The sequence below is a fragment of the Hordeum vulgare genome, chromosome 6H (assembly GCF_904849725.1).
Source record: "Hordeum vulgare subsp. vulgare chromosome 6H, MorexV3_pseudomolecules_assembly, whole genome shotgun sequence".
Taxonomy (NCBI): Eukaryota; Viridiplantae; Streptophyta; class Magnoliopsida; order Poales; family Poaceae; genus Hordeum; species Hordeum vulgare.
The window spans coordinates 527,593,983-527,607,162 of record NC_058523.1 but is presented as its reverse complement, the minus strand read 5'-3'; the positions used below and the strand labels follow the sequence as shown (position 1 = coordinate 527,607,162).

The 13,180-nt window shown below is 44.6% G+C and overlaps 1 protein-coding gene across 1 annotated transcript; it reads right to left on the bottom strand.

The window, feature by feature from the left end:
* Positions 1-750: 750 nt before the first annotated feature.
* Positions 751-2,140, bottom strand: LOC123401193 (protein LURP-one-related 11-like). Its single transcript, XM_045094926.1, has one exon. It carries the CDS (start codon positions 1,887-1,889, stop codon positions 1,128-1,130), a length of 762 nt encoding a protein of 253 aa, XP_044950861.1. The 5' UTR covers positions 1,890-2,140; the 3' UTR covers positions 751-1,127.
* Positions 2,141-13,180: the final 11,040 nt, after the last annotated feature.

Sequence of the window (13,180 nt, the reverse complement as noted above, 5' to 3'; positions counted from 1 at the left end):
GTTTTGATAATTCACTTTGGATTGTGGGCATGAAATAAATTTTCATTTCTTCAGTTTGTCAAAAGAAAACCATACATTTAAGTTTGGCCGTTTCATCCAAATCGGCTTGCATAACTTTTATGATGATTCATTGTGTGTTACTATCATCTTTTGTAAAATATTTTCATACACCGGGGGACACGTGCAGTATCTTTTCTCTGTCCACTGATTTTCCGAGTCTTTGCAAAAGAAAAAAAATCTTAAAAATGAGATTTTTTTTTCCGGACATGCTGACATTTATGTAGATGATCAAGTGGATGAGATCATTCAAGTGGATGGATCTGCACGTCTCATATAATCATGGACCGAAGAATACGACGTTGTGTTTCTCCTATTTTTTTTCTTGAAATTAAAACACAATAATGCAGATGTCGACGCTTACAAACACGTACATACACTCATTTCTATAAATGTCTATTGTAAAGTTGAAGTAGCTGGATACAAGACGATGAGCAATGACGACGACACTTGTGGAGAACCGTGGCCAATGCTCTCTTCTCATTGGTAACCAAGTCGTATGCTGTCATGTTCGACGATGGTAGTCTTATGGGCGTGTTTGTAACGGCTTTTTTGCCCCTTTTTTTTCGCCAACACGATTCTGCCATGGCTGCTGGCTGCATGAAGCAGCTCGCAAGTCTTCCTCTCATGCCAGGTCAGGTGCATTTTCGGCCCAAAAGAAGAAGACAACCATTTCGGTGAGTTTCACGCAGATTAGCAACCAACAGTTGAAAATAGATCAAGGAACTGTTCATCTACAATCTCCAGCGTCTTCTTCCTCGCGTAGCCCCCAGGCCTAACCGCCTGCCTCCGTGGATGGAACGGTGGCCTCCTTCTCCTTCCTTCCTCCCTTCCATACGTACGGCCGTACGGGACATGATCGATGGAACATAAACTTATTCTTTCTAACCTTAAATCGATCACGCCTAAGCAAATCACGCCACAAGGTTTCCAAAGAAAGAAGAAAGAAACAACAACAATGCAAGAAAAAGAAATTACACTCTGCAGCAGCAGGATGAATCTGAGCATGCATGCATCTCACAAGAAAATCACACCCTGTCCCTGCTAGCTCGTACGATGCGATCGAATGCTCACATGGAGTGGTTTATGAGGCCATGCACGACAAGGAGCCCCATGATGAGCGAGTGGTCCACGTTGGGCTCGACCACCAGCGTGAGCACGTCCTCGCCGAGGGAAACCCCCGTCGCCGTCAGCTTCCTCTTCACCTCCGCCACGGCCAGCCCGGTGGCGTCGTCCACGATCCAGGAGGCGCGCGCCGCCTGCTGCCGCCGCCTGCCTCCGTCCATCTTGTAGCGCACCGCGTGGCCGTCGCTCCTGAACTCGCAGCGCGGGCCGCTGCCCCACTTGTTGCTCACCACCGTGAACCACGGCCGCCGCCGCGGCGTGTCGGCGGCGCGGGCGCGCTCGGGCGGCTCGGCCTCCCACCCGCCGCACCTGTACCCCTCCCACCTCCTGAACTTCTTGAGGACCTGGAGCACCACGCTCCCCGTGATGTCCATGAGGCACACGTCCACGGACCGGTGGGAGCCGTAGTTGTCCACGCGGTACACGATGCGCCCGCGGGAGTCGAAGACCGTGCAGCCGCTCCCGTTGAGCACCAGCGACTTCATCCAGATGGTGAACACCTCCCTCTGCTGGCTCCTGTGCTCTTCCCCTTCGTCTTGCTCTTTGACTACTTCTACTTGGACGGCCGCCGCCTCGGCTGGAGGGGCACCGGCGGACGGCGTGTCTTGTCGGAGTAGCCGGTGCTGCGACGAACAGGAGGCCGAGGAGTGTACCTTGACCTTGGGCGTCCAGAGTTCAGCACCAAGGCACCATCTTGCGCCTCCCATGAGTTGCAGATTAGGTCGATCTTCTACTACTACTTCTACTTGATTATGGGAGCTATTGGGGTTTCTGTAACCATCGAGGTCTCAGTGTGTGTGTGGGTGTGTGTATGCACACACGCACGCAACTACACAAGGGAAGGTGAAGGTCGACATGGGAGAGAGAGAAAGAGAGAGAGAGGGAGAGATTATATTAGCTTAAACGTGTGGGAGATAGAGATAGGAAATAGTAGTAGATGCGTTTGTTTTCTGCACTGAGCTCGTCAGCCGTACTCCACTTACCGTATTTGATTTATGTCATGCTTATCAAGTTGGCACACATTACTAGCAACTATCCCTGTATATCTATAGCTGATGCGGAGACTTTTCCTGTACTCGCAACTAGTGCTTACTGCTACGTACTGATTAATGTTTAGTATATTCGCAAAAAAGAAGATTAATGATTACTATTACTAGTATTTGTTGGTGCAGCCCCAGTCTGCACGCCAAGGCAGGCTGTCACATCAACAGTATTACGATACTTTGCCGACCAGCACTAGAATCTGGGGTCGCCTCTCTTTGTCCCTTTGAAATGAATTGCTCCATTATTTGAAAATCATTAAGCACGATGCATGCATGCATGCATCTCGCTCGCCTACAATGTTTTTAGATATTTACTGCTAGTACTCTCTTCGTTTCTAAATATAAAACATTTTAAAGATTTTATTACAAAGAGTAAAATGAGTAAATATATACTTTAAAATATGTTTATATACATCTGGACGTAGTTTATAATAAAAATATTTAAAAAGTCTTACATTTAGTAATGGAGGAAGTAGATTTTTTATCTCGCCCTCCTCCACTAGTAGAAAACGGGGCTATAGTTTCGGTTGCCGGGACTATTAACTTGAGACAAAAGACCCCCTCCCCCCCCCTCCCCATTTAGTTCCGGTTTGCTACGAACCGGGACTAATACATTTCCACGTGGCTCGCAGCATGTGGCCGAATCTTTAGTCCCGGTTGATAACACCAACCGGAACTACACGCTTTGGTGATTTTGGGTTTTAGGGTTTTGGGGTTTTGTTTATTTTTTACTTTTCATTTCCGTTTTCCATTTAATTTTTTTCATTTAGAATATATCTTACGCTAGTACATACCGGAAACGTTATGCATATATAATAGGATTTCTCGTAGGACCAATCATATATCATAGAATTTTGAGAGGGACCAAATGCATGCTCATATTATATAACATATATCTATATATACAATTCCGTATATACAATTTCTCATACAACCTGCGGATCAATTACATGCATGCATTAATTGGTGAAGTGGTATTCTCCTTTGGGATCTATGACCTGCTCGAGCAAAAATCCGGAAATTTCCTCTTGAAGTGCTCGTATGCGTTCCGTTCGGAGGAGTTTCTCCCGCTTCTCCAATCTCTTTTAAAGAAGGAGACCAATATAAATATTTTATACATGCGTATATATATTAGACCATGATATAAAAATTGTGAATACTTTTTACGTACCTCAAGATTTCCTCGATTTTTATCCGTCGTTCGATTATAAAGTGAATGTTCTCGCAAACATAGTATGCACATAAATTATTCCCCGGTTGCTGCCGCATGCAATGCTTTACGAGAATAAAATTCAGTCAGATAATAATCAAGCATTATAATGGTACTGAACTAGAACAAAGGAGATGCACAGACGTAGCTAGTACTACTTAATTACCGTGGACGTTGTCCATCGCAGCTTTGGTTTCCATTCACCGTGAACATTCTTGATGAACCGACTCCAAACCCTGCCTGGCAAAGAAAAAGAATAAAATGAGTCATTGATTAATTGATATCAGGAAATGAATTAATGAGGCCGACATAGTGTGATAATGATTGGAATTACCAGTCGAGAATGAACTTGAGGGACATGTACTCGTCCTCGTCTTTTCTTAGTGAGTCCAGTACGTGAACGGTTCCCTCGTCAACCGTAATGACTAGCAGGATCGAGTGGAATCTGCGTTGTATAAGCGGGCATGCATGCAACTCATCAAGCACTATACGTAAACTTAACATCGATCGGGTAAGCAAAATAGAATTTATAATACAAGACAGTAACGCTCATCTGAAGTTGTAAGGAAATAATATTTTTTCATTGTGACTTAGTATCTCCAATAACCTGAACTAGTTCTCCTCTGTATCTTTTGGGAATTCTATTACCGCCTTCTCATAAATGCAATTTGGGTCAATGAAGCCAATGTCATATGCTCCATCTTTTTTCATTTCAAACATCTTCATTCCGCATAACACCACACACGAAAGAATATAATGAGGATAATTAGAGGCAAATGAACGAGCCAAGAGCTAGGGACTTGAATTACAGAAAGAAATCACTTACAGACAATAGCAACTGGCGATAGATTTGTCGAGTGCGTCTTGATTGTATAACTGCCATAATTTTGGATTGTCAATCCAAAAATCTTTTGCATTGAAGAAATGCTCTTCCTTGAATTTCACCATGAGGGACGTATGCCCGAGTTCTGCTTCCTTCATGTACCAGGTATGGAGTCTGTACATTTGCGTTGATAGCTGCTTGACAACCTCAGGCCCGACGAGAGGTTTCTTGTGTTGAAATGTCCATACTAGTTGGTTATCCCCTTCCATCGTGGGAATGTCCCCGTTGCCTAGGAGTTGTGCAACAGTGAGACCGGCCTCTGTAGCCATCTCTTTAGCAACATCGGGATTGACTTGATCATCGGTACCCACCTTGAGTGGCGAGATCGATTGCACCGACTGTTCTCCGAGCTGGAGAATGGTTTTCCTGCTTCTTTTAGTAAGGATCTTCCCCCTCGTTTGCCCTTTTTAATGTGACTTGATAACAGATCAGTCATAGTATGATTTAGTTCTCTTCGCACGCGACGGGTCCGAAAGATTGGCCAGAACGCGCTTGACGGTTTCGAGAGGTATTATCTCCTCTGGCGGGGGCTTTCTCTTGGCAAAATGGGCTCGCAACTCAGCATCCATTGTCTCGTGTATTTCGTCCGCGGTCTTCTCGTAAGCCAACTTTGGGGGGGGGGAGGGGTGCGTTTCTTCCTTGGCTTATTCCGCTTTAGACTATAGTTATTCATCAAAAATGAAATGGCCTCCCGGTGGCGGGTTGGCGGGGTCGAGTCGGCTGACGCGGTGGCGGACTCGTGCTGGGCTCCATGCTGGGGTGGGATGGAGTCGGCTAACGTGGTGGCGGACAAGCGCCGGGCTCCATGCTGGGGTGGGATGGAGTCGGCTGACGCGGTGGCGAACTAATGCTGCGCTCCGCGTCGGGCTGGTGGAATAGAGTCGGCTGACGCGGCGGACTTGGAGGAGTAGTCGGTGGCCTTGGAAAGACGATGCAGTCCTTTCTCCATAAGCAGAGATCACGTAAGACTTCTTGAAGTGTGTGGTGCCCTTCACCTCGAGGAATGTCGAGCTCTAGTGACTCATATCCCGGCATCACTTCATCCACCCCGGCATGAGCATAGCCAGGTGGAATCGGAGTGGAATGGAAGGTTGCATCAGGGAGATTTGTTAAAGCATAGCCGACCGCTGCCTTCATGGATACGTTCTTGAGTTTCATGTGTAGCTCGCAACTTTTCGTCTCTTTGATTTCATCCATGGGGTAGCAAGCCATCAGTGCATCATCGGCAAGGACCCCCATGGAACCCACACTACTTTTCGACATCGATGGGACGGTACTATCCAATGCTGGATCTGGTGGTTGCTCTGGCAGCTGAGGCGTCCTTTGGTGGCTAAGTGTGTCGATCTACTCGTGCTGCCGCAAGAATATGCGTTCCAAATCCGCAAGCCGGTCAGCATCCTGCTTCTTCTTGACTGCCTCCTGATTCTTCTTTCTCGAGCGTCTTTTGTAAGAGTCGCTCGAGTCCTTAAACCCCTCAATCCACGGAATAACGCCTTTGCCTCGTGTTCTTCTCGAGTGTTAAGGATTCTTGAGGGCGTGTGTAAGCTCGTCGTTCTCTCTCTCGGGCTGGAACACCCCCGTTCGAGCATCTTCTATTGCAGCAAGTATAGCTTGAGAGACATTTTTAAGACTTGCCTGCTCCACAAGAAACCCTGTCTTTGGGTCCAACTTTCCCCCATGCCTATAAAACCAATTCTTGCACCTTTCACGCCAAGTGGATATTTGCGGAATGACCCCTGCATCAATCATCTTGTGCTCGAATTCATACCACTTAGGAATGCCACTCTTATAGCCACCTGGCCCAGAGAATGGTGATGCTCTTTTTTCTGAGCATTTTCCTTGTTTATCCTCGTCCGCTCCTTAGCTATTTCTGTTTGCTTGAACTGCACAAATAAGTCCCAGTGATCTTTTATCTTCTTGTATTGTCCAGTGAATTCTGAAGCCTTACCTTGTTTGCCGAAGTCGGCCCATAACCTTTTCTTCTAGTTGCAGAATTGGGTGGCCATCTTCTTAATAGCAAACTTATTGACTTTCTCACATTGTTTATCTGAGAAATGTTGTGGTAGGGTGAAATGTGTCATGAGTGTATCCCAAAGCAGATTTTTTTTCTCTTTCGTCCATAAAGCTAACTTCTCGATCTTGCTTTGGCTTATGCCATTCTTCAATGGAGATAGGGATTTGGTCCCTCACAATAACTCCACATTGACGTACAAATTTGGATGCATTCTTTTTGGGATCAGTTGGTTCTCCACCTAATGTTATCTCGTCAATGTTGTACCTCGTGCCCTCGGGCAACTTTTTTGCCGGGCCTCGTATTTCCCTGCTCGTAGAAGATTTTCTTGATCCGGATGGCTAAAAGAGGAGATTCGTTAATATATATATACAAATCAATTAATACACATCTAATGATCGCCATAGGCCAAATATATACCTCACCGGACTTTGATAATTTGAGAATTTTATTTTCAGCATCATCGTCTCGTTCCCCTTCGTCTCTTGGTTGTTCTTCCTCAATTCCCTCACCGGATGGGTTAAGGTATTGTGAGCAATCATCTTCTTCTTCATTCTCTTCATTTCTAGAGCGTATAGTGTCGTACAAGACATGCTCTTGATCATGGTCTTTGTCTCTACCGTCCATAGCTTAACTAACCGAGAAAAAGATAAACAATTTAGTATTCACTTTAGCTAGCAAGATCATCATTATATATAATATCACTAATACATCAAATAATCCACTTAATTAATGCATCGTCAAATAATCCACTTAATATTATCGAATATATAATCTTGAATACATCACTAATACATCTTTCGAATAATATCTAACTGATCAACCAACAAAGAGTTGCCGATGTACTGAGTCGCGGGCGGTGGACACCCAAAGAGAAGGAACCATCACCAGATCAGAGCTCGGGTGAGATCCTTGAAGAATCTGCCAGGTATTGGAGAACCTGGCGTCCAACGCCTCCATGTAGCGACGGGCGTGCTTGTCCTCCTCCCTGACACGGCGACGTACCTCCTCCTAGGGGGCCGACCGCCTCGGCACCGAAAGTGGCCCACGTGACCGCCACCAAAGAAGCTTCGGGTCGATGACGGGAGCCCGGTTCCTCACCAAGCTGCGCACCTCAAAAGGTAGCTCCTCCGAGTGCCAGCCTAGCGGAGCCCAGTCCCGGACATGCTGGCGCCTCTCAAGCAGGTGGTCGCTACCGAGTCGATGACGAGAATGCGGGATAGGCATCGTCGACGCCGAGAACCAATTCTACAACTATTTAAATTCCTACTATTTAATAAACTTTAATAAACTTTTACAACTATTTATGTGCAATAATTGTACCATATGTTTGTGTTCTTATTTACAAGATGTTATCTAGAAAGTATGCATCTCGTAATAACTATATAAAATAAATTCACGTATTAGTTGATTAAGATCAAGAAAGGAGATATTGACAATTTTCCACAACAGGTACAAGTACTTGTGTAAGAAATTCCATGGAATGCCTACTGTTGTAAAAGAAGTGAAAATTTATGAACTTGATTTGCTGCATGTAATTTGACATGACAATGCAACATTAAAATCGTCTAGAATTATCAACTATACGCTCGCGGAAAATAGCAAGCGTGCAACCACCAGGACTACACTACATCAAGTTTTCGTCAATCTTTATTAAAGAAACCACCAAATGTGACAAATTGGTAAAGAAAATCATCAATAATTAGCCAGCTATAAGCTAGAGAAGGAGCACTATCCAACAAATTGACATAGCACTCACCCCTACCAAGAGCTAAATTTCGGATTTTTCTATATTCTGTTTTCGGTCCAACACATGTTCTTATTGCTAAAGTAGTCCAAATGCCGTTTGAAACATGAACTCATCTACTAAAATGTTCTTCCTTGCAGGTTTATCATGTGAAGAAGAAACGACAAGTAGTCGCAGAGGAGAGGAGAGGCTCACCAGCAGGGATGGTCGCTGGAGACGGAGGCGGGGAGGAGCAGCACCGGTGCGGGCTCGGGCCGCGGTGGCACTTGGAGGATCGAGGCGGGCGCCCGCGGAGGAGTGGCGGCGGCGGCACGGGTTCGAGCAGCGCTTGGGAGCAGAGCGGTCGGACGACGACGTTGAGGGTGCACGCGGGGAGATCGATCGAATGGGAGAGATTGGGGCCGAACGGGCGCGGCATTTTATATATAGGAACCTTTAGTCCCGGTTGGCTCTACGAACCGGGACTAAAGGGTCTTTAGTCCCGGTTGGTGGCACCAACCAGGACTAAAGGTTGGGCGCCTAGCCTACTCGCAAACAACTTTAGTCCTGGTTATAGCCACCAACTGGGACTAAAGGTCTACTTTCGGCGGCCTAAATTCCGCGCGAGAAGGGACCTTTAGTCCCGGTTGGTGGCTTCAGCCGGGACTAAAGGTCAATTTTCTCTTTTTTCTTGTTTTTGTTTTTCTAAAGAGGACAATTTATGTTTTTAAATTTAAAATAACTGTTAGACTATTTATAGTTTTTGAATGAATCTTTTTGATTTGGGTCAAAAAATCTACAAAATTTCTATTAGTGCTACTAATTTTCAAATTTACATAGTTTAAATTTGAATTTTTTTGAAATTTGTGTGAATCACTAGTTTGTGAATAACTTTACTTTAAAAATAGATTTTTTAGTCATTCTTTTTTCTGATGTTTAATATTAGTGTGTTTTATCATTATATTAAATTTGATAATTTTTAGGTTATTAAAAAAATTAATTACCTTTGCAAGAGATGAGTATTCATCCGAAACCGTGATACTTCGAAAGAGATAGTCCAGTTTGTACACGAAGTGCATCCTATTTTTGTTGTAACCCTCCCAACTTTGTAGCACATGCCATGTGGATGAAATGATGATAACATGCCAAGTTTCAGCCTTTTCAGAGTTCTTTTGTAGCGCTTTTCAATTTAAGGGTCATTTAGCTCAAATAAATCATTTAATGCATGGAAAATAGCAAATGAGGTGAGAAAGGGTTGAAAATTGATGAGGTGGCTTTGAATGATGCGTATTGAGGGCAAAAAAAGTGTGGAGTTGAAATAAGATTAAAAAATGGCATGCCTTTGTAAGTGTTGGGGTAACGTAGCATAAATTTAAAATTTTCCTACGTCATATCCAGATCTTCCTATGGAGAGATCAACAACGAGAGAGGGGAGAGTGCATCTTCATACCTTTGAAGATCGCTAAGCGGAAGCGTTACTAGAACACTATTGATGGAGTCGTACTCGCGGCAATTTAGATCGCGGTGTGATTCCGACCTAGTGTCGAACCACAGCACCTCCGTGTTCAACACACGAGCAGCCCGGTGATGTCTCCCACACCTTGATCCAGCAAGGAGGAGGGAGAGGTTGGAGAATATCTCCGGCAGCACGATGGCGTGGTGTCGATGGAGAGACGAGGTCTCCCGGCAGGGCTTCGCCAAGCACCGTGGGAGAGGAGGAAGAAGAAGAGCAGGGCTGCGCCGAGAGAGAGATGGAAAACCGTGTCTCCAATGGCAAAAAACCCCGCTATATATAGGGGGAAGGGAGGGTGGCACCCCCTTTAGGGTTTCTCACCCTAAAGGGGTGCGGAAGCCCGAGATGGGGCTAGAGGTGGCGGCCACGAGGGGGAGAGGGGGTGGCGCACCCCTGGTGGTCCTTAGGCCCACCTGACTTAGGGTTTCCCCCCTTTCCCTCTCTAGGCACCTTGGGCTGGGTGTGGGGGGCGCACCAGCCCACCCAGGGGCTAGTTCCCTCTCACACTTGGCCCATGTAGCCTCCTGGGGCTTTGGCCCCTCCAGGTGGGCCTCCAGAACCCTTCCGGTGGTCCTGGTACTTTGCCGGTGGTACCCGAAACATTTCCGGCGTCCAAACCCATCCATCCTATATATCAATCTTTACCTCCAGACCATTCCAGAGCTCCTCGTGACGTCCGGGACTCCGAACAACCATCGATAATCTCGTATAACAATTCCCTATAACCCTAGCGTCATCAGACCTTAAGTGTGTAGACCCTACGGGTTCCGGAGGCATGCAGACATGACCGAGACATCTCTCCGGCCAATAACCATCAGCGGGGTCTGGATACCCATGGTGGCTCCCACATGTTCCACGATGATCTCATCGGATGAACCACGATGTCAAGGATTCAATCAATCCCGTATACAATTCTCTTTGTCTGTCGGTATAGAATTTGCCCGAGATTCGATCGTCGGTATACCTATACCTTGTTCAGTCTCGTTACCGGTAAGTCTCTTTACTCGTTCCTTAGCACGTCATCCTGTGACTAACTCCTTCGAGACATTGAGGTCATGATGATGTTCTACCGAGTGGGCCCGTAGATACCTCTCCGTCACACGGAGTGACAAATCCCGATCTCGATTTGTACCAACCCAACAGACACTTTCGGAGATACCCGTAGTGCATCTTTATAGTCACCCAGTTACGTTGTGACGTTTGATACACCCAAAGCACTCCTACGGTATCCGGGAGTTGCACAATCTCACGGTAGAAGGAAAAGACACTTGACATTAGAAAAGCTTAGGATTGGGTCTTGTCCATCACATAATTCTCCCAATGATGTGATCTCGTTATCAATGACATCTAATGTCCATGATCAGGAAACCATGATCATCTATTGATCAACGAGCTAACCAACTAGAGGCTTGCTAGGGACACATTGTGATCTATTTATTCACACATGTATTACCTGTTAATACAATTATAGCATGAACAATAGACAATTATCATGAACAAAGAAATATGATAATAACCATTTTATTATTGCCTCTAGGGCATATTTCCAACAGTAAGACATGAGTATTCGTCTAGAACCGTGATACTTCAGAAGAGATAGTCCAGTTTGTACACAAAGTGCATCCTGTTTTTGCTGTAACCCTCCCAACTTTTTAGCAAATGTCATGTGGGTTAAATGATGATACCATGCCAAGTTTCAGCCTTTTCAGAGTTCATTTGTAGCGCTTTTCAATTTAAGGGTCATTTAGCTCAAATAAATCATTTAATGCATGGAAAATTTCAAATGAGGTGAGAAGGGGTTGAAAATTTATGAGGTGGCTTTGAATGATGCACATTGAGGGCAGAAAAAGTCTGGAGTTTAAATAAGATTAAAAAAATGAAATGCCTTTGTAAGAGATGAGTATTTGTCCGGAACCCTGATACTTCGGAAGAGATAGTCCAGTTTGTACACGAAGTGCATCCTGTTTTTGCCGTAACCCTCCCAACTTTTTAGCACATGCCATGTGGGTGAAATGATGATACCGTGCCAAGTTTCAGCCTTTTCAGAGTTCATTTGTAGAGCTTTTCAATTTAAGGGTCATTTAGCTCAAATAAATCATTTAATGCTTGGAAAATAGCAAATGAAGTGAGAAAGGGTTGAAAATTTATGAGGTGGCTTGAATGATGCATATTGAGGGCAAAAAAAAGTCTGAAGTTGAAATAAGATTAAAAATGATATGCCTTTGTAAGAGATGAGTATTCGTCCGGAACCGTGATACTTCGGAAGAGATAGTCCACTTTGTACACGAAGTGCATCCTGTTTTTGCCGTAACGCTCCCAACTTTTTAGCACATGCCATGTGGGCGAAATGATGGTACCATGCCAAGTTTCAGCATTTTCAGAGTTCATTTGTAGCGCTTTTCAATTTAAGGGTCATTTAGCTCAAATAAATCATTTACTGCATGGAAAATAGCAAATGAGGTGAGAAAGGGTTGAAAATTTATGAGGTGGTTTGAATGATGCATATTAAGGGCACAAAAAGTTTGGTGTTGAAATAAGAATAAAAAATTGAAATGCCTTTGTAAGAGATGAGTATTCGTTTGGAACCTTCATACTTCGAAAGAGATAGTCCAATTTGTAAACGAATTGCATCCTATTTTTGTCATAACCCTCCCAACTTTTTAGCACATGCCATTTGGACAAAATGATGATACCATGCCAAGTTTTAAATGAATTGCCTTTGTAAGAGATGAGTATTCGTCCGGAACACTGATACTTCGAAAGAGATATATAGTCCAATTAGCTACATAATGTTTCTTCGCGTTTTAGATACCAAAACACACACATATATACCCGGAAACTCACTAAGAAGAAAGTGATGACAGTGAAAGCCGGTCACATCCGAGATTGGGATGTTGGGGTATAAAACTTTTTCTTCGCGTGTGTCCATTTGCGTCGTAACCATGGACAATCTTCATCATTTAACAGGATGCTTGGGCCAGTCTTTACTCTAAAGGAAGGAATTTCATGAAACTTTTCATAATCTTGTGACTTGTCTATCTTGTCCTCCACTCCCATGATGTTTCTTTCCCTGAAAGAACTATGTGTCGCTTTGGCTCATCGTATGATGTATTCGCTTTCTTACCTTTTCTTTTTCTCGGCTTGGTAGACATGTCCTTCACATAGAAAACCTGCGCCACATCATTGGCTAGGACAAATGATTCATCTGTGTACCCAATATTGTTGAGATCCACTGTTGTCATTCCGTACCACGGGTCTTCCTTTACCCCGCCTCCTTTCAGATTGACCCATTTGCACCGAAACAAAGGGACCTTCAAATTTTTTCCATAGTCAATTTCCCATATCTCCTCTATGTAACCATAATATGTGTCATTTGGCCTATTATTGGTGTCTGCTGCATCAAAGCAGACACCACTATTTTGGTGAAATGTATTCCCATTTATCTCGTACCCTTTGAAAGTCGATATAGTCGAAGATGGTGACTTGGCCAACAAGTACAGGTCATCCCCAACTTCAGGGTCATGCATGAGACGTGTTTGCAACCAACCGTCGAATAAAGACATGTGTGTACGTTTGACCCAGGGATCAGACTGCTTCGGGTTCTTAGAGCGT